We start from the raw sequence: 20,461 nt of genomic DNA on the forward strand, positions 1-20,461 counted from the left end.
TCTTTTAAACATTATCAACATTTTCAATGCACATGGGATAATTCGAATTGAATGCGAATTACGTGTGAACCCAGCGACAGTATACTGTATATGTTGCGTAATGTATCTTTGTCTGGTTCCAGATTAGACACAGGTTTACCATTTTCTTCTCCGGGGGAGAGGGTCCTGGGAATTTTATGTTGAGTTAGGAATTCGCACAAGCGCAAAAATAACTGTTCTTAAGCAGCATCTTGAGTCAAAGAATTTTATTTGTAAATCTACATTGTTCAGTAATGGGGGAGATGTTGAATCATATTTTTCTTCAGTCAAAAACTGATTAAAGGCTAAAAACCACTAATTCCACTTCCCATAGGCTTCTATGCTAATTTCACAATATTCAATGGCTTCTCTGGACTTTACCTTAACCTTAACCTGCAGAGGACTATATATCAGCATGATTGTACATATGTCAGCTCACAATCCTCAGAATGGCATGTGGGGTTAGCAGACTTGCAGTGCAGTACTGGTCACCGGAAGTGAAGTGTCTATAAATAGCATGGGAAATACCAGTGTTTTCACAAGATAGGGATATATTTAGAAATCATTATGGAGATTAGGCTTCACATCACAAGAAGCAAACTGCACCTATAAAATGTACAGAAATGCTTCCTTTCAGAAACTGTTTAAATTTTTTAAATGAGATGAGAACTTTTTTCACAGCACTATGAGGAACAGGGGTAATTTCTGCGTAGGACTATTTTTGCGTACGTTCCAAATGCTCATTGGTTGAATTGGTGGTCTGTAACCTAAAGAGTAATCAAGGGAACCAAAATTATAGCGGAAATCAAAGACCAGGGACAAAGATCAGACATGGAAAACCGACTTACACAACAAAGGGCATAAAATAACCAAAATAATACATACATGTATAAACAAAGTAACAAAAGTAAATGAGCAATTCGGCTTCCAATTAAAACTCGGAAGCATGGACCAGGTGCAGCGGCAAGGTAAGCGTCCTCTGCTTTTTTAAGAAACACCCGCCGAGTTTCTCATAAAAAGTTCAGGGTAGACGAAAGAGGAAAGGAAGAACAGATCAGTTTTCATGGTGCAGATGGATAAACCGTAACGACCCACGAGTTCATGATGACGACCATAAAACAACTGCATAGTGATAACTTCAATATTGTAGCAACATAATCATGTTCCAGAAGCCTAATTGTAAGAAGTCTACAGCGCGGTACTAAAAGTCCGCGTAGTTACGGCAAGCTCTGGTATAACGTATGAGTTGTGATATGAAAACTCAATACGCAGGTGCTGAAGGGATGTTGCCACAGATGAAAGGAAAGTTGACAATATTAATACGGAATGAAAAGTCATCGCGTTTGTCGTATAGTTTGGTCAATAGTTTTCCTTTACCATCGCCATCTCTAAGTGTAGGTCAAGATATGATGCTGACTTCACAGTGACAGTAGTATCCTTTGTCTCAAGTTCTTTTGGAAAGATGCGATGTGTCAAATCCCCGAAACTAGGTTAGTTTAATGATAATACGTCGTCTATATAACGGAAACTGAGATTAAATGATCTAACTAAACGATGTTCCTTCTCTTGGATCAGATCAGCTATCAACTCAGCCTCATTATAAGAGTTAAGGAATAGGTCAGCAAGTAGAGGAGCACAATTTGTTCCCACTGGAATGCCGAACGTTTGTTGAAAAACGCGTCCACCACACTAGACAAATATGTTGTCGAAAAAAAATTCGAGCATTTTGAAAACATCTTCCTCGGTATATTTGGAAATGATTTGAAATTATGGTTTACAAAGTATGAGGAATCTCTACCAAGAACTACATATTTGTATTTAGATGTAGCGTCTTTTTATCGAGTTAAAACGATGTAAAATGTTTTTGAGTTGAGATTTTAACTGCGTATGGGGAATAGTATGACAAGCCAAAGTGGACAAAAATGCCTATAGATAAATATTTATAAATAATTATAAATATTTATAATTCAATTATAGTATTTATAATTGAATTATAATATTTATAAATCCAAAACAAATATTAATATTTATAATTCATTACTAAATGCAATTATAAATATTAATAATTATTATTGGGAACATGGACAGGTGCACCGGTAGGGTAAGCGTCCTATCCTTTTCTAGAAACACCCGCCATCTTAATCCCTTTTGGGATTCGGCGCTGGAGATATTTTTTGGTTTGACCACCACCGAAAAAAGGGATTACCGCCGGCTCTAATAAAAATGGAATAAAAAATTCCAAAAATTCATATGGGACATGGTCATCTTTGTCGTTCCACCAGAGAGTCTGTAACTATAGTAAGTAGATACAGTTCGGAAAATATATGACTTGCCCGTCACCAGTCGTATATTACCAAATGTTTGAAAGAACGACAACTCTAATGAAAAAAATGCCACATCGATTTTTTGGGGTACTGAAATGTTCTATTCTTCATCTGATAATATTTGGTTTGTCATGCAAAGCAGTTTGTTAAATTGTCTCATAATACGGATAAAGTGTCTCATGCTATAGGCTGTATTTAAAGATAATGTTGAGGATTTAATTATGACTTATCGTCAGACGTCTGTCTGTCGCAACAGTCTACATGAAAAAAAAACGTAAATTGCTCATTGTCAAAGTCTCGTGTTATACCGCAGATTAATAATTGAAACCTGATCTCTTTACATAGATCAAAAGAGAAAGGCAAAATATGTCATTAACTTGAACCAAAGCAAATGTTCTATAACTAGTATATGTATGATGAATTTTTTATTGCAGCCAGCTGTTGCCCAACTCCAAAGTTCTAATTAGTTTTCATTAACAAGCTTGGTACACTCTACATTTTGATTGCTATTCAATGTTTCAAAAAGAATAAGATTTTAACCAGAATTTACCCCAAAATCAATAACAGCCCCAACATCTTTTGTCCTGCTTCACATCACCTTGTGGTACATTTTCGTAGAAATCCATACACATATACTCAAGTTATTGTCCGGACATCAGGTAAATGTTTCCTGGCCCCTTTTTGTCACATATAATTCCTAATAAGTTTAAGTCATCACAACAACTAAATATCAATCCCAGCCTTCCTTTGATGATATGGCATCTTATTGTACAACTTCAAATTGATCAATACCTTTTACTAAAGTTCTTATCTAAACATATTCAGGAAAATGCTTGTTCTGACCCCTTTTTGGCCACCAATTCCTAAGTGTTTCAAGTCAAAAACCCTAAATTAATTCCAGTCAAATTTTTTTGTGGTATGGCTCCTTTTGTTACCATTTCAAAGAAATTTACTCAAGTTATTATCTGGATATCAGGAAAACAATTTTTCCCCCTTATTCCAAAACTTAATCAGAATAAGTCACATTTTCCAAAATCATGTGCAGTTTCATATACAAGGGTACATTTTATAGATCTATACACTTGTTGATACAACAAATGCAATGGATAATGACAACAATGCCATGCCATTATAACCTCATTTTTTTGCTGCCTTATAAAACTTCTAGAAAATATCTTTTTTTCAATATAAAGTTCCCTTTCTGCATTTAAACTATGCTTAAAGCAGAATTAAAACTTTTTAAGTCAATTTTCTAAACCATTCAGTTTTGCCTGAAGGCTGGCTGGTAATAAAATCATTCTTAGTTTAAGATGATTGGGACTTAAACCTTAGTAATATATAATTATTTAGATTGTTTTTTCATTACTTGTATATGTTGATATCATTTTATACTTAGACTTGCTACAAGTCTCTCTGTAATATATATTTTATTTGATTAAATATCATTACTATCAAATATTCATTCACTATCCAACTGCTGTACAGAGATATCCTGGTATTCTTGTATGGACTTTCTTTAAATAATGTACAACTTGATATCTTACATACGATTTACACAACTGAAAAGAAAGAAGTTTATCTCTTATAGCATAAAAGTAGTCTATCGTTCAACTCTGTCAAAGTTAAGTTGATGTTATAAACCCTTCCAAACAATATAGAGTATGGCAACTCTGACAACTTTCAGCTGCACTGTATAATAGTTTCAAAACCTATTGCTACAACATAGCTTGCCTGATTCTACTTAAGAAATTTCTATTAAATCTTTTTTCTCATAAAATTTAATATCAATAAGGCTATAAAGACAAATTTCAGTTATAAATATCAAGAAATGACCAAGGAAGATATATTTCTATTCAGTCAAAGTTCTGACATTATTTGTTTTTGGTAATTGATTAAGCATTTCAAGATCTGGTTGAATGACCAACATGTCAATTCAAGATCAAATCATCGAAGTTATCGATACATGTATGTTTAATATATTCTTCAGCATGCATTATAAGTTGTTTTTTATGTATGTTTTCTTTTTAATTTTCAGTGTTGTTTTATCAATGTGAGAAATGGTGACTGTGCATAAGTTTAAGTGGCAGATTTAAACAGAATGGACTTTAATGATTGGCTGGAATCTACTAAGGAGATTTTTTCATCTTTAGATGATCAAAAGAAAAATGAGACCATTCAACACTTACTGCATCTTTGTGGCAGTGAACAATTGTCTTATTTAGTGCAAGTGTACTTACCAAACACATGTCAAATTGATTTCCTTGCAGCTCTACCAGAGGAGCTCTCATATAAAATCATAAATTACCTGGATGTTGAATCAGCATTTAGTTCTAGATTGGTATGTGTAATATTTCTTAAATTGAGAGTAAATTGTCAATTCCTTTTGAGAATTAAAAACAATTTCAAGACTTGTAATGGACCAATTTAGAATCTGTATGTAATTCTTGGATTGGTGACTTCATAGAGATGTATAAAAAATACAGTTCTGATAATATTTAAGTGCACTACCATTTGAAAAATATTTGAGGCCAAAAAGCTAAAAATGAATTAAAAAGCAAATAAAAATCATTGATACCTGTGAATTAATTATATCAAATCAACATTATATCAACATGGTCATAACCAAGGTGTTAAAGAAGTACCAGTAAATTTTAAATTAGATGAAAACATAAATAAATTGGATTATAAAATTGTTCTGAAGCTAATTTTCCCTCCACGTCCTTGTTGCATGCAGGGGACAACACCTTCAGAAGTGAAGGAATGTCTAAATGAAGAACTGCAGCACTTAAGTGCCTAATGCACTAAGATTTTCTTAAAATCAGACCCTCAAAAATTATTTTGAATAATTTGACTTTCCTTAATCAAAACTTTTTGTGTGCTAAAGGTGAAAGATTCTAGAGCAATATATGGGCATTGAAACCCCCCTCCACTGTATCACATGGATATATAATGAACATGACATACAGTCAGAAGTTGTATCACATGCGGTAACAACCATAGATCTATATCAGTCCTCAGGCTGGTGGCCCATTGGGACGATATAGGAGTCTCAGATTGATAGGTATGTGATACAGTTCCCAGTATGTATTATACAATTTACCCCTTTCTGATAGGCAATTAAGGATGAACCTCGACCAATATCATCTCATCAAACTTGTATTTAGATGACTGCACAGGCATCAATAACACTAGAAAACCAGACACAATGCAAGATCTCTTTATTTACCATAAAGCAATTGAAAAAAATATACTACTTTTTTTAAAAAAACAAGTGGACAATTTGTTAATGGTTTATTTGAATATACTTCATGAATGATGTATATATGCCCTTGTTCATGAGTTAGGCTTCATGGAGCACCTCCAAAAGTAACATGTTAGTAATTAAATATTTATAACAAAACCCATTGTAAAGGTGGTACAACACTTATTAAAACTAACACACTATTGTCACAGGTGCAAGACTTTAGTTTGAAAAATATATATCGAATAAATGTAAATAGTTTGTGTTGAAAACCTGTCCTTCCCCCTTTAGTATAAAACAAATTAATATAACAAACCATCACATGTGAAATCTTTCCTATTGTCTTTTAAAGTTTACAGACTCAACATTCAGTAAAGAACTATGTTTTAGGTAACACAGAATTGGAATAGATTGGTGACAAATTGTACATCTCTTTGGACCAGACTGATATTTGAAGCAGGGCTCAAACAACCATTGGAAATCAGAAAAAGCCATGTGCACACCTTAGCCAAGAGAATACATCAGAATATTCAAATTATTGACCGTAGTTCTATTAAAGAAGTGGAAGTCAAAGCAGCTAATGTGAATGTTACTTTTGTATACCTAAAGGGGAACATGCTCGCTATTGGTAAATTTTGTAATTAAAAAATCATGCTCATTTTTTTTTTATACATATGCAAAAAATTAGTGATATGTATAATGTTATGGCACAGTCGTCATCTGGGGACACTCTGTGATAACTTTAGTTTTGATTGACCATTCTGGTAAACAAATGTATCAGCAGATTTTATGTATTGTGGACCATTTTAAAATTATAGGGGGTCTAATTTGGGAAACACCAAAAAAAATCAGCTTTTTTATTTTTGGTCCGATTATAAAATTTTTTTTTTATTGGATTCCTAACAAAAATCCCTTAAAAAAAACTAATATTGTGTCCACACTTGCCACAACTGTTCAGGGTTTGACCACTGCAGTGGTATCATGCTGGGCTCTGTAAAGCTTTTTTTATATACATGTATGAGTGGTATATGTTAAAAAAATATTTGTCTTTTCTATGACCAATCATTTAAAATTTAAAATTTTAAGACTTAAAATAGGGAATCACATTTGGTACTGAGATATTGTTTTGTGAAATAATGTTAATATGTATATTTATAATGCACCTGCAGTTAAATCCATACAGGAAAAAATATTTCTCGGACAAATTTTCAATTTTAAAATGTTCTACAAAGATTAATAATCTTCACATATGACTAGTGACATATTTTTTCATTGTTTTATTTCATCAATCAATGCTAGAAGCCAACACCTTGCATTTCAGCTGGAGAAGACCGTTTTGTATACATGTGGAATGTCAGGAAAAATAGTATGGAGAAAATGATTGCAGCTCATAGTATAGCTGATTTAAATTTTGATGAAGAATATTTGTACACAGCATCATATGACAATTCTGCAGCTGTATGGAGTTTTTCTACTGAGAGCATGTACTGTCTCTATGCAGGTCACATCAATGGTGTGATGAGTATTGATGTAAACAGGGGAGATAACTTAGTGCTTACTGGTTCTGCTGATTATACTGTAAAAGTTTGGGACTTCCATAGTGGTCACATGCTTAATTCATTCTCTAATATTCATTGTGGTTGGGTGAAAAAAGTCAAGTTTTTAAAAAAATTAAAAGATGACAGACATCTAGTGGTGTCTGCTGACACCAAAGGGAACATATTTATATGGATATTCCAATTTGAACATAACTGGTCTAATGAAGTTGATATTCTCAAACACCTCCATAGCTTCGTTTCACCAATAATATTTGGTGATAAGACATTCTGTGTGGTGCTCAAATCTTCTAAGCCTACTAACTGTGCCAATGAAAGTATAAATTATTTTTCAATTGAAAACTTAGATTCTAGACCGACATTTAAATTATTAAAAAGTAAATTGATTAGGAATATAAAGGACAAGGTACTTGTAGCAGCTGGTCGACGATTTGCAGTGTTTATGGTGAATGAGATGGATAAAATCAATACACAGACATATTTTTATGTGTATGATATAGACAGGGAGGATATACTCACAAAGTTACAAGTTCCTAAGGACAGGTTAGTACAAGTAGTGAATTTGTTTAATTGACTTGGAATTTTTTTGTCATTTCGTATTACATGTACATACTTTTTTTGTGAGAAAACTAAGTGTTTTAAAATGTGAAAGCCATAATATTTGAAAAGGAGACATAGTCATTCAATGTATTGTTAAAGCATGCCATTCTTTTGAAAGAATAATTCTTTCTAAAATAAAAAATAGCTCACTAAAATATATTACCCTCTTATGGTAATCTAATGTAAGGAATATTTAAAAAAGTTGAATGTTAATGTTATCATGTAAGCATTTAATATGAGGATAAAAATTTATGGTAGGGTAATTGTTGATTATCACTATTTTGTTTAAAATCCCTTTGATCTTGCTATACAATAATTTTCAATCTCATGTCAGTTGAGTGAGAATGAAAATTATTGTATAGCTGCACAACATACATGACATCACGTAGCACTCCGCCAAAAAAAAGAAACTGTGCAGTGTTTATAAAACTTGCATATTTAGGTTAGGAAAACTGGAAATAAAAGAAAACTAATACCTTACACTTCAGCAAAACAACGATAAACTGATTCTTTAATGTTTTTTTCAACTCGCAGGAATTTCTAATGCTCATCTCGTATCACGGTGAAGCCACTTAATAAGATGAACATGAGAAACTCCCTTTTGTTGAAAAAATATGAAATAATCTAATAAGATTAGTGTATTTTTTTCTTGAACTAGCTTGTGTACTGTGTGTGCAATACATATACATGTACAACAAGAGATAACATTCACTCAATATATTTTTTATACATGTACTGTAAGAAAGCTAAAAGTTTTGTTAAAATGTCAAGCTGCTGTCTTATAGTGAATTAGGTGCTGTATTTGCACTAGTTCAGTATGGGAATTTAGTATATATTGCACTCACAGACTTGTGCAGAATAAAGCACTACCCTGGGTCAAAATTTCTAAATATTCATGCAATAATTCAGTATTATTACAGGTACTGTGTTCTTTTGGTTGTTTTCTGTTGTCATTATTTCCTAACTTGAGTGATGTGTTTACAAATATTATTTTTTTTACAGATGTGAAGGTGTAGCACCAATACCTATATTAGGCGATTCTGATTGGCTGGATGGATTTACAGACAATAACCAACCAAAATTGTTATTTATATCTGTTGAAAGAGAATTTGTTACTTTACATTATTTAAGTCATAATAAGAATAAACTGTGATCAAGAGATTCTTCAATTTTTTGTGTGAGTCACAAATATCAATAGGAATTTTCATAAGGAATCCAAAAAAAAAAAATTTCAAAAATGGACCAAAAATAAAAAGTCACTTTGTTGGGATGTGGCCCCTTAGACCCCTTACATTTTTTTAAAGCATCTTAATTCCTTTTGTTTCCACACAGTTTTTCTTCTTTCTCTAGCAATCCTGCCAGTTAAATGATAATTGACAGAATTTGTTATTGTAAAAATGCAAAAAGTGCAAATTTGACTTTATAGACCAAAAATCAAGGTCAGAGTTCAACAACCAGGTACATGGTTTCTGGAGATCATCTTACCAGCATACCTTATAAAAACACCTTTCTAGAAACATAAAAATTACAGCCTGAATAAAGTTTGGATGGATGGAAGGATTGACTGCTTGCTTGGGCATTTTTCACTTTTAAAAAGGAAAATAAAGGGTCTTGAACAAAACATAGTATTTTGCCATCAAATTTCTGAAGGTTCAAACTATTATAAAGAGCTTTGTGGAGCACAGTATGAAAAGACCTCAGATTTTTGACTCTGTTCACTTTGGGGCAAGTATGAACACAGTATTTGACACACTTCAGCATAGGGACTTACATGTTATTTTGCCATTTTTGGACATAACAAGAGGGCCTGGTACCACAAAAGTTATAAAATACTCAAGTGAAAATAATCTTAACTTCCTTGGTATCTCCAATCAAAGTTATTGAAATTAATGATGGTCACAAACAGTTGAGAATTTTCTCAGACTTAAATAATTTTTCAAGATTTGTGGCACTGGGGAACAATAAAGCACAAAACTTGAAATTCAATTATTTATGGAGTGTGGTCCCTTTGACCCCTGTTGACTCAAAAACAGTAAGCATGGTAAGAGACATGTGAAATATGATTGAACAATGCAGGCAGGAATTTTAATAAGAATCCAGCAATATGTGAGCTGAGATAACCCCCATGCACCCAAAAACTTATCAACTCTTATATGACTTTCAGGTACTCTAGTACCTTCCATTTAAGAATCAATTTGTGACCATGATATAAACTGAAGCATTAATGTATTTTTTCTTGCCACGTTTCATACCTGGTGAAGGCAAAAATCCAATTTTGTTTTTTATTCTTCAACCCTCTACTTTTTGCAAAAAGAAGTAAATTGACATTTATAGGCAGTAAAAGGCAGCCCAATATATCAGCTTTCAAATGGTACCTCAACAGTTGGGGTTACAATTTCGTTAATTGAGTTACTTGCAATATATGTACCCCCTACACCACCAATAATTTCCTTAAATTGACACATTTTGTAATGTCAAAACCCATGGAGTATTGATGTTTCAGTAAAAAAAGGCTTATTTAGTATTTTCGGTGTAGTACTATCACAATTGATACTTCTGAAAGAGTATTCAAGGGAACCAAGGTTACAGCGGTAATCGAAAGATTTGGAATCAGGTTCTTTTGTAGACTTGTGACGATTTTCGAAGAATTTATCTGAATTGGCTGAAAAATTGATTTTCGAATCTTTGCGAAATATCCTTTCTAAAGGTCCCAAGTACCGTGAACCACGCTCCATAAATTGGAATTATAACTTTAAAATCCTTATGGATGCCGTCGTGGACTATGCAAGAAAATGGATAAAACCAGAACAAGAAGACCTTGATTTTCTGTCAGAGTGGTTAAAGGCCATGAGGTCTTTAATTTTGAAACGAATGAAAGTTTTAAGTAGGTCAATAAGTGCCAAGACTACATCGGTTTTCAAAGACCCCGGTGTAGCAAAAACATTGTCTACTATACATGACAAGTATGTTGTCGTACCAACAGACAAAGCCCAAAACAACATTGTTTTTTGTATATCCAATGTTTATTATCAGAGGTAGACGTAGAAAATAATAGCAGTAATAAGACCTATACTGCTACCACACTCTCCAAAGAAGAGATTGTTGAAAACCATAAATCTGTGCCATCCTCTTTGGTCTCTCTACCAAGGACGATTGTGATTTAACGTCTATGTACTGGATTCCTAAACTCCACAAGAATCCATACAAACAAGTTTCATAGCTGGATCTGCAAAATGTACCACCCAACCTCTTTCAAAACATTTAACTTCTATACTCACAACTGTCAAAGAGGGTCTGCAGTCTTACCACAACACTTGTTACTCCCGTAGTGGTATTAATTCAATGTGGATCCTGAAAAATTCGAAAGACAATCAGTTCAAGACTATTATCTGAATATAATAGCATTAAAACCTATGATTTTTCAACACTGTATACTTCTATTCTCCATACTCAGTTGAAATCCCTACTTTAAAACATTATACATCGTTGTTTTTCCAAAAAAAGATGGTACACCTAGATACAAATATATAGTTCTTGGTAGAGATTCCTCATACTTTGTAAGAAATCATTCCGAATCATCTTCCAAATATACAGAGGGAGATGTTTTCAAAATGCTGGAATTTTTAATTTGATCTGATCCGAAAGAGAAAATATCGTTTGGCTAGATCCTTTAATCTCAGTTTCCGCTTTATAGATGACGTATTATCTTTAAACAATCCTAATTTCGGGGATTTGATACATCGCATCTACCCCAAAGAACTTGAGGTAAAGGATACTACAGACACTGTGAAGTCAGCCTCATATCTTGCCCTACACTTAGAAATCGATGGTAAAGGAAAGCTATTGACCGAACTTCACGACAAACGTGATGACTTTTCATTCAAAATTGTCCACTTTCCTTTCATCTGTGGCATCATCCCTTCAGCACCTGCGTATGGAGTGTTCATATCACAACTCGTATGTTATGCCAGAGCTTGCTGAAACTTAGCAGACTTTCTGTATCGCGCTTGAACTCTTAACAAATAGGCTTCTGGAACAGGGTTATGATTTTATACATCATGACTAGCATGGATCTTAGTCGGCGTTCTTCTAAGTTACCCATTGTAGCTCCTTTACCATTGATGTAACACAGCCAGAAGTTCTGTCGTAGTAATTGTCCTTGATGAAATTTGATGCATTTCGTTGTACATTCTCTAATGACTGTATGTGAGACTCTTAATAGGGATCCCAAACTATGGCTGCATATTCAAGTGTGGGTCTAACCATGGTTCTGTAAGCAGAAGCTTTGATGTCTGGTTCACATCCACATATATCGCGGCGTAGGAACCCTGGCTCTAATGTCGTCCATAATTCTGGATGTTACATGTAAATACCCGAGATCGATGATAAACAGTTGACTAAGTATTCCTAGTGATGATGTTTTTTTTAGGTTTTTGATCTTTCAGGATCAAAATACCTTATATCATCGGTCTACCACTGGAACTTCCCTACCATTTCTGAACACTACACAAAAATATAGTACACTTGTAATTCCTTTTATATCATTCAATACCTCTTATAACAAGTGAATATGTTTATTGCAATTTATCAGCTCAATTATATTCTATTATTTATGCAGATAAAATTAAGATCTAATCTTCATATCAACTCAAGATTTGAGGGACTTCTTTTTGGCCTCGAAAGATATTTAGTAAATAAATTTACATTTAGGGAATTTATTTCTTGCAGTAATGTGTCTAGAAGGATAAAATGAGTTAAATATTTTCATTTTAACACACTTATAAAGCAAATTATCCATCCTATCATTAGTATTTTATTATGTATAAACAAACGTGAAGAGCGGTTATTTCAACCAAGTAAAATTGGCGGGAAAATTCATATTGATAAAAGTGTCTAGTTTTTTTTTAATTCTTGTGTTAAGGAAATTATTTTCTTTAACTGATATTGACTTTATTTCAGTATAACTGTTATGTAGGATAAGTACTCTGTTAATATAGCTTTTGAATGTAAATGCACAAAAACTTTTGGATAGTTTTAAAATTGTGGGAAAAAAGTGAAATGGAACAAAAATTGTAAATTTATGCGTATGAAGTTGCATCAGTAGTATAGATTAAATTTCAGTTTATACATATATTAAAGTAGGATAGTTCTTAATAATTTTTAAAATGCAATGTATGATCACAAATATGATCACATGCTACAATTTTCAAAAGAATCAAACACGCCAGTGCTACCAGCAGTTTTATTTTAGTTTAGACTTTCTATTTGGATCTCTCAAGACTAACTATTACCGTGGAATTTGGATAGTAACTGGATTAAATATTGGTGCATCATTGAATAAACCTACCATTAAAGATTCAAAAGAACGACCCGTGTAAATACCGAAATTATAAGTTCCAGCTGTTGACATTTCAAGATATTATATGGTCTTATATTATGCCGACGGCCTTTAGATTTTCCCAGATTAAATGGAGTTGATTTCATTTGAAATTGTTTCTTTACACCAGGATACCCTTCACAGTTCACACCTAGCAAATATAACAAGATGCACGCTTCAAAGACAATTTCTCTGAGATCGTCATTAGATACCTTTTGAAGTTTTTTTGAATGAATGAAAATGTATTTACGGCTATCACAGTATTTTATTTAATAGCCGTCCGTATGTACGTTCGTGACTTCGTCAATGGCTACTAATCAACCTCAGTTGTTTGTTATGTCACATGCAGTGACTAAAATTATTGATTTTTTTTCGTACATCGAAATGCAGCAACATTCGTCGAGGGCAATTACTACGACAGAACTCCAGGCTGTGTTACATCGCCGACTAAGATCCATGCTAGTCATGATATATAAAATTAACCATGACATGACAGATATACCGGCTGCATCTACTTAACAACACTGAGGTGATGCCAGAACTCGGTTGCACACCACCCAAGACACCTAAAAATTCTCGTTCTTTCCAGAACCAACAGGGACTGGAACAGCCTTCCAGACAGTACCAAACATGCCAATACCATCGAGGCATTCAAGGGGCAGCTAACCAACACCATAGCTGCCTCTCACCAGCCATAGACAGCAAGAGGCCATGCTTTTATCCTGTATATAATTTGGTTTGAAAGTTGTAAATACAAGGCTTTTATCTGTGTCCCAGGTGCTACAATGAATTTACACTCTAAATGAGAAAATAGAAGACATTCACTCTGCCATGGACATGAATCCTTACATACATACATATACATACGTTAATCTTGGTTAATCCTTTTTGAATATTTATCGCTGTATACATCTAAATATTTATTTCAAGTACTTATATGTATATGTAGCTACAATTACGTACATTTATTTTCTCCGTTCCGTTTTGTTTCGCATTTTACAGTTTCGTTTCGCACTTTATATATTTCGTCTCGTTTCGAATTGTTTTGTTTCATTGCGTTTTGTTGCAATTTCGTTTCGCATTTCATAGGTACTCATTGACTTCTCTATGGGTATTGCTAGCGTAAAGGTTAGCCGATAGAGGCATTTTTATCTCACCTGGTCAAAATGCCAGGTGAGCTATAACTATCACTTGTGTCGTCCGTCGTCGTAAATAATTATCAAAATTCTTCTCCTCTGAAACTACCTGACCAATTAGAACCAAACTTGTTATTAAACTTGGACCTGATGTGGGGATTTTTTATCCTTCGAAAAAACATGGCTGCCGTTACTAAAAATGGAGCATAGAAGTCAGACAGACGTTTTTCGCATATATCTAAAACAAAAAGAAAAGAAAAAACATAAGGTTTAGCAAAATTCTGTAAGAATTCAAATGTTCAGCAATATGAGATCAATCAGAGGTCAAATTCGTGTAAATTTATGAAGTCATGTTGGGGTTATTGCCCCTTTTCGAAGTTTTTTTGTCTATTTGAACATTGTTTCTTTCAAAAAATTTCTCTGAAACTACTTGATTATATAGAAACAAACTTAGTATGAATGTTCCTGATATTATATTAGAGTATTGTGCGAAGAACGGATTCGGGGATTCGGACTGATCTGTCGAAAAACATGGTCGCCGTTTCTAAATCAAAGTACTGAAGTACCGAGTCAATGAATGCCTCCATAGTTTGCTCTGTTCACATTTCAAATCATAAAAAATGGATTGTATAATATTTAAATAGGGAATTCGCATCAGAAGGGGTATACAGTTTTACCCTTGTCTGTGTTTCTTGTTTATTTTTGACTATATTATGAAAGTTGAAATTTTCGTAGCACTTTTCTAAGCATCTACTCATCACAGCAGCTTGGAATTTTCATATATTCTTCCTGTAGTTATGCCATATGGTGGGATCTATATTCAGAAATTCCTGTCTACCGAGCACTTTGCTTATTTTAACATTATATTTTGCAAGTTGAAACTTTCTCAGCAACTACGCATCAGAGTAGCTTGGGGTTTAAGCACATTGTATTCGTACTTAGGTATGCCATATGGTACGATATATTATCCGAAAAATCGACAACAACTTCCTGTTAATCGAGGACTTTATTCTTGACTCTATATTTTGAAAATGGACATTTCTGTCGCGCTTTTCTCGGCAACTACTCATCACAGTAGCTTGAAATTGTAACACATTTTTTTCTGGAGTTATGCTTTATACTGGGATCCATTTTAGGAACATTCGACAACAACCACCTGTTTTCCGAGGAGTTTGTTTGTTTTTTTCTCCCACTTTTGACTATATGGTAGGATCCATTTTGAACATATAAATCGACAACTTCCTGTTTACCGAAGACTGTTTATTTTCCTTAGAACGTGGTTGAAAGCCGGTGCATCACTAGTGAGCCATCTTTCACAGATTTCTTGCTGAATTTTTACTCTGTGAGACACAAAGCTTTTTTCAAAACAAGATTATAAACCGAGCAGTCATGACATCTAGACAAAACAAATGGGAGAAAAATTACCCACAACTTTTTCAACTTTTCAGATACATAGATTTGATGATACACATTTAAAAATATACATGCTAAATCAATCTCCCATGTTTTTTTTCTGTTTCGCCAATTTCACTACAAAGCATTTGCTTCTGCTTACCATAGGATTGAACCGAATTTTATTATATGTATGTCTAAAAGGCTTTAAAAAATTAGGGTTATCCCAAAATCTTATAAGTGCATTGTAGACTTTTGTAGCTTAACATCTATTGAATCCAGTCAAAGCATGCCAATTTCCCTTTTTGCTGTCTAATTGCCATCAATATGAATAAAATGGCCATACAATCAGGCATGTATCAATACAGCAGCGCAAATATGATATCTGAATAACGAAGCAAGATTTCTCGTGATGCTGTCGTGGCTTCATTGACAAAAATAGAATAGGGGTCAGACAAAAGTTTTTGCCATATGTCTCCAAAACTTAAATTTAGCCATTTTCTGATCTATCAGTGGTCAACTTTTCATGTACATCTGTGAAGCCATGTTGTAGTTATAGCCTTTTTCGACATTTTTTTCTTCCAAAAATCTACCAGACTAATGAGAACCGAACTTAGTATGAATGTTCCTTAGGATGTTCTGCATAGAATTGATGTGTGATCTGTTGAAAAACGTGGCTGCAGTTACTGGAAACAGAACATAGGGTCAAACTGAAGTTTTTTGCATAAATCTCCCAAACCGTTAAATTTTGCCAAATTCTGACAAGTTTAGAATGTTTTTCTTCGGTAGGGGACTAATAAACAGACCGGAACAATAGATTTAACTTGATCTGTAACTTGCCATTGTGTAGCATTGTACCAAATATCGAATAAATATCCGCAAGCATGACAAAGTGTGGAAACTGATCTGACAGATGGACGGACAGAGTGCAAACCTGAAGTCCCCTCCTGCGAAAGTCGCCCGTATGAAACCAATCAGCACTGGTCCTCCATCTGGCTTCAATTCTAGGAGAACAAGAGCAGTGATAAAGGATCCAAGATATAGATCTTCATTTAGTTCAAATGTAACATGTTTGAAACTCATTTACTTCAAAATTAATAGATGTTTTGGTAGCCACTCAATATTTCATTAGTGCAAATTTTATTCACTAACGCTAGAAAGCAATTAAGATCTTATTCATACAAACAGTTTATAGTCCTTGACCTTTTGCCAAATTATCCTCAGTCAATAGATACCTTTTGTCATTCCTCATACTTTGACATGTGAAAGTTTCATTCAAATCAATAAATGCAAAATAATAACATTTATAATGTCTGTGCACTTTTTATTTTATTCACTTATAACAAATTTCTTATGTCTGCTTGGACTTTTAGAAAATTTTAATTTTTTATTGACCGTCTGCTTGTGAATCATTAAAACAATATTGAGTTGTACAGTTTGGTCAAATAATTAAATGAACTTGTTATATGGATAAACCAAGTGGAAGTGTCTACGTGTTGTCCTGTTGCCCCACTGACACGAAGAACTGCCGGCTTGCCAACTTGCCAGCCTGTTGACCTGACCATTCCAGCTATTATTTTAAAAGACCCAATCACTCACCAACAAAAAAACCTTCCTTGTGAACTTGTGGGACTGAATTAGTGATGGAAAGCTAATGTACAAATTCACTACTGCATCCATGTACAAAGAAAACAAGTGATGTGTTTACTTGGTCTGTTTTTAGTTCATTTAAAACTTTTACAAAATTAACTTTATGTTGCACAAAATTTAAAACTTGAAATTACAAGTACAGGTAATTCATACCGCACATATATAAATTTTCTTACAAGTGACAAGAAAACACAAAGTCAAGCTATTAATGTTTATTTTTTTTTCTAATATCACAGTCAATTATCACAAGAATGTACAGGAAACATACTTTCTTTAAAGTAAAACGTGTATTATTGGTTTCTTAACAGATCAACAATAAGGTATACCATTTACCTGACTATCTCAATACTTTAGTATCAGAAGATAGGAATTTGGAATTTGCTAGCATCAATGTGTGCACATCATATGCTGTATTTTACGATGTTGTTTACATATTACCAACATTTTTAGTGAAACTAAAACCAACAATTTCTTAAAAGAATACTTACTAGTGACTTGCATGTACTTTTGCCCTAACTATAAACATTAAGCATTCACTAATCAATACAATTGTACAAACTATTTGGACATAAATCATGTGAAATAAGGCATGAAAGTCAACTTAAGTATAGAGCTATTAACTTGAGACTGTCAATGAAACTTACCTGAAAACGTAAGTATTTTATGTATCAATTCAAAGTTAAGGACTTCTATTAAATGCATATAAAGAAGTCTTATTTCATGATACTTACATTCTTACGGACAACAATTACAGTTTCAACCAACACTATTCTTAAGTCAACCTATACTTTTTTCTTCATTCCATATTTTTTTCCCATTTTTATTTGAAGAGTAATATAATAAGACTTGTCTGAATAAGGAAGGAAGGAATACAGTTTATGTAACACAATAGAGGAAAGCAAAACTGTATAGTGTTTAATACTTATAGCTTTCTTAACACTACTCCAATCCAATGTGTCCTCTTTAATGGGGTACTTATATGATCCTATTAATCTAACATTTTTACTTAGGTACCACTTTGTAAACTACATTGAAAATTAATGCATTCAACTGTAAGAAACACTTTTTATGTTAATGTGAAAAGCCATCAATTTTTCACTCAATACTCCAATTTAAAAATTAACAATATATGTACATTGCATATCAAAAGCACTCTTGGGTAATTACAAGTTTAATCAAAATACATATGTAAATCCAATTTCATTTTGTGGTCAAATTTCTACTTTTGTAGATACAAGCTGCTTCCCAAGACTTCTAAATAAAATCTACACAAGCATATTTCACTGGATCGAAGGGAGAGATTTCTATCTTTTAACTGTAAAAAATAACATTTTTCCAATGTTGTTTAATCTTTTTTGTCCACTTAGCTTTATCAAAAATTCTACTTTGTGATACATGTATTCCCTTTCTTAATATGCAAAAATTAAAAAGAAAACTAATGACAGACTGTGACTAAAATGGAAGACAGAAAGTTATATTATTCTGCAAAACAAACATTGCAAAAACCACTAGAAGCAAGCTATTCTTTTGATATTTGCACAAAATTAATGAACACCATTGACCAAGGTCAATTTTCTATCATCCTCGGTAACAGCTAGGTCTTTGAGATCACTAGTACATAAATCTGTCATTCCACATTGGTCTATCTTCTGAAGTGGTCTTCTTAGGAGGTTTTGGTGGCTTCTGTGATTTGTGCTGTAATTAAACGTAATACTTTTACTAATTACTGGTAGTGTCTAACATGAATAACATATATATATATATATATATATATAAAATGTTTACCAGTACAAAGACCTTAAAAGGGAATAATCACTATGTATCTACAACACTTTTCAAGTGAAGAGGGGGTCTAATAAGTACATGATATAAAGTTCTGGTATTCATTTTTAAAGAATCAAGTCTGGTCAAAATAATGTATGATGAATTATTGTACTTTCTTTTCTAGAGGGCCATGTGGTTATAGGCCATTCATACTGTTGTGTAATTGAATACTGTAACAGGATTGGGGCTGATTACTTTCAAATGTAATCAATTACATGATTACATTGGAAAAAAAATGTCATTGATTTCATCACAATTACTCATAATTTCAAATGAAATCAATCATATATGATTACTTTTGTCAAAGTAATCATAATTACATATTACATCATATATTTCCACACATGAATAAAAGAAAATAAATTTTCTTCCTTGGCATAGGTAATATACAATGTAATGACATATTTTGCAAAATAATTTTAATGTATTATTTTAAAGCAGAAGAAATAATTTGTGTATTATATACATAATTTCAAAGTATAGTAAACATGACTTTTGAAAATTGAAGCAAAATACAGTACAGCTTGCAGCATAGTATGATAAATACCTGGCATACCAGGTATGAATCCTGTGAAATTGATTTTGTAATTTGTAACATGCAATGTATAACTCACTAATTGATTAATCAATTCTTGTGTCGCAGTTAAAATTTACGGTCCACCTGGACAGCTGATAGTAGAAAATCAGGTCAAATGTTGTCTTTTATTTAGTGCTTGAAAACATATAATCTTCAAACGCATCAAAATTTTCAAAATTGAAAAATGTCAATTATACAAGATCATGTAGCTTGTTTTTTTTTCCCATGGATACAATAAATGTTATTTTACAGTTTGCATGTTAAATTATTCCTTAGAATAATATAATAAATTTGAATAAAGAATATGGTCACATTCAGACTTTTTACAAGTAAACAAAGCCACTTTTACTTTCTCTAACACATGTCATTTCAAATTGAAACCTTGATTTTAGTTGAAATCAAACTGTAATTACAATTTTGTAGCTAAAGGATTCTTGTTTATACCTTCACATAATCACATCTTTTTTTAAATTCAATCTTTAATACTCTCTATAAATGAACTTTTCGTTCTTTAAAAGATGTTAGATAAATAAAAGACACCTGCATATGTTTTCTGTACATATCCTCACTGGTAGAGAGTCAGACCTTCAGAGATACATGTTTTATAGGCTTATATCAACACCATAAATTTGTGGTTGAATATATAAAAGCAATAGATATCACTTTAAAGACATTTAAAGGTAGCAATCATCCATTTTATGTGTCCAAACACACACATATACACCTTAAGTAATGTATTTTTTACAAATGGTGAGAAATTTCTGCA

General features: G+C 32.8%; 2 protein-coding genes across 8 annotated transcripts in view; one reads left to right on the forward strand and one right to left on the reverse strand.

The window, feature by feature from the left end:
- The first annotated feature begins 2,346 nt into the window (after nt 1-2,346).
- LOC148622457 (F-box/WD repeat-containing protein 2-like) lies at nt 2,347-8,900 on the forward strand. Of its 2 annotated transcripts, none has more exons than XM_088572380.1 (5): nt 2,347-2,429; nt 4,378-4,680; nt 5,974-6,211; nt 6,905-7,682; nt 8,742-8,900. In XM_088572380.1, exons 2-5 carry the CDS (start codon nt 4,441-4,443, stop codon nt 8,890-8,892), a joined length of 1,407 nt encoding a protein of 468 aa, XP_088428506.1. In that variant the 5' UTR covers nt 2,347-2,429; nt 4,378-4,440; the 3' UTR covers nt 8,893-8,900. The 2 variants fall into 2 exon arrangements, with proteins under 2 accessions (XP_088428506.1, XP_088428507.1); XM_088572381.1 differs by having other exon boundaries at nt 2,394-2,466.
- An 8,591-nt stretch (nt 8,901-17,491) lies between these two features.
- LOC148622458 (m7GpppN-mRNA hydrolase NUDT17-like) overlaps nt 17,492-20,461 on the reverse strand; it is a 31,801-nt gene continuing 28,831 nt past the window's right edge. For all 6 annotated transcript variants that reach the window (XR_015920655.1, XR_015920654.1, XM_088572387.1 and 3 more), the window contains one exon: nt 17,492-18,989. Coding sequence is in view for 1 of the 6 variants with exons in the window: in XM_088572390.1 (XP_088428516.1) it covers nt 18,906-18,989 (84 nt within the window). In the remaining 5 variants the exon portion in view is untranslated. The remainder of the gene's footprint in view (nt 18,990-20,461) is intronic.

Source organism: Perna viridis, chromosome 3, assembly GCF_037379345.1.
Source record: "Perna viridis isolate PV_CMFRI_1.1 ecotype Kerala chromosome 3, ASM3737934v1, whole genome shotgun sequence".
Taxonomy (NCBI): Eukaryota; Metazoa; Mollusca; class Bivalvia; order Mytilida; family Mytilidae; genus Perna; species Perna viridis.

Excerpts from the sequence above, each read along its gene's own strand:
- LOC148622457 (XM_088572380.1), top strand. The coding sequence starts at position 4,441 with ATGGACTTTAATGATTGGCTGGAATCTACTAAGGAGATTTTTTCATCT. Across the intron at positions 6,212-6,904 it reads GGGGAACATGCTCGCTATTG|CTGGAGAAGACCGTTTTGTA; the intron begins GTAAATTTTGTA and ends CTTGCATTTCAG. Across the intron at positions 7,683-8,741 it reads TTACAAGTTCCTAAGGACAG|ATGTGAAGGTGTAGCACCAA; the intron begins GTTAGTACAAGT and ends TTTTTTTTACAG.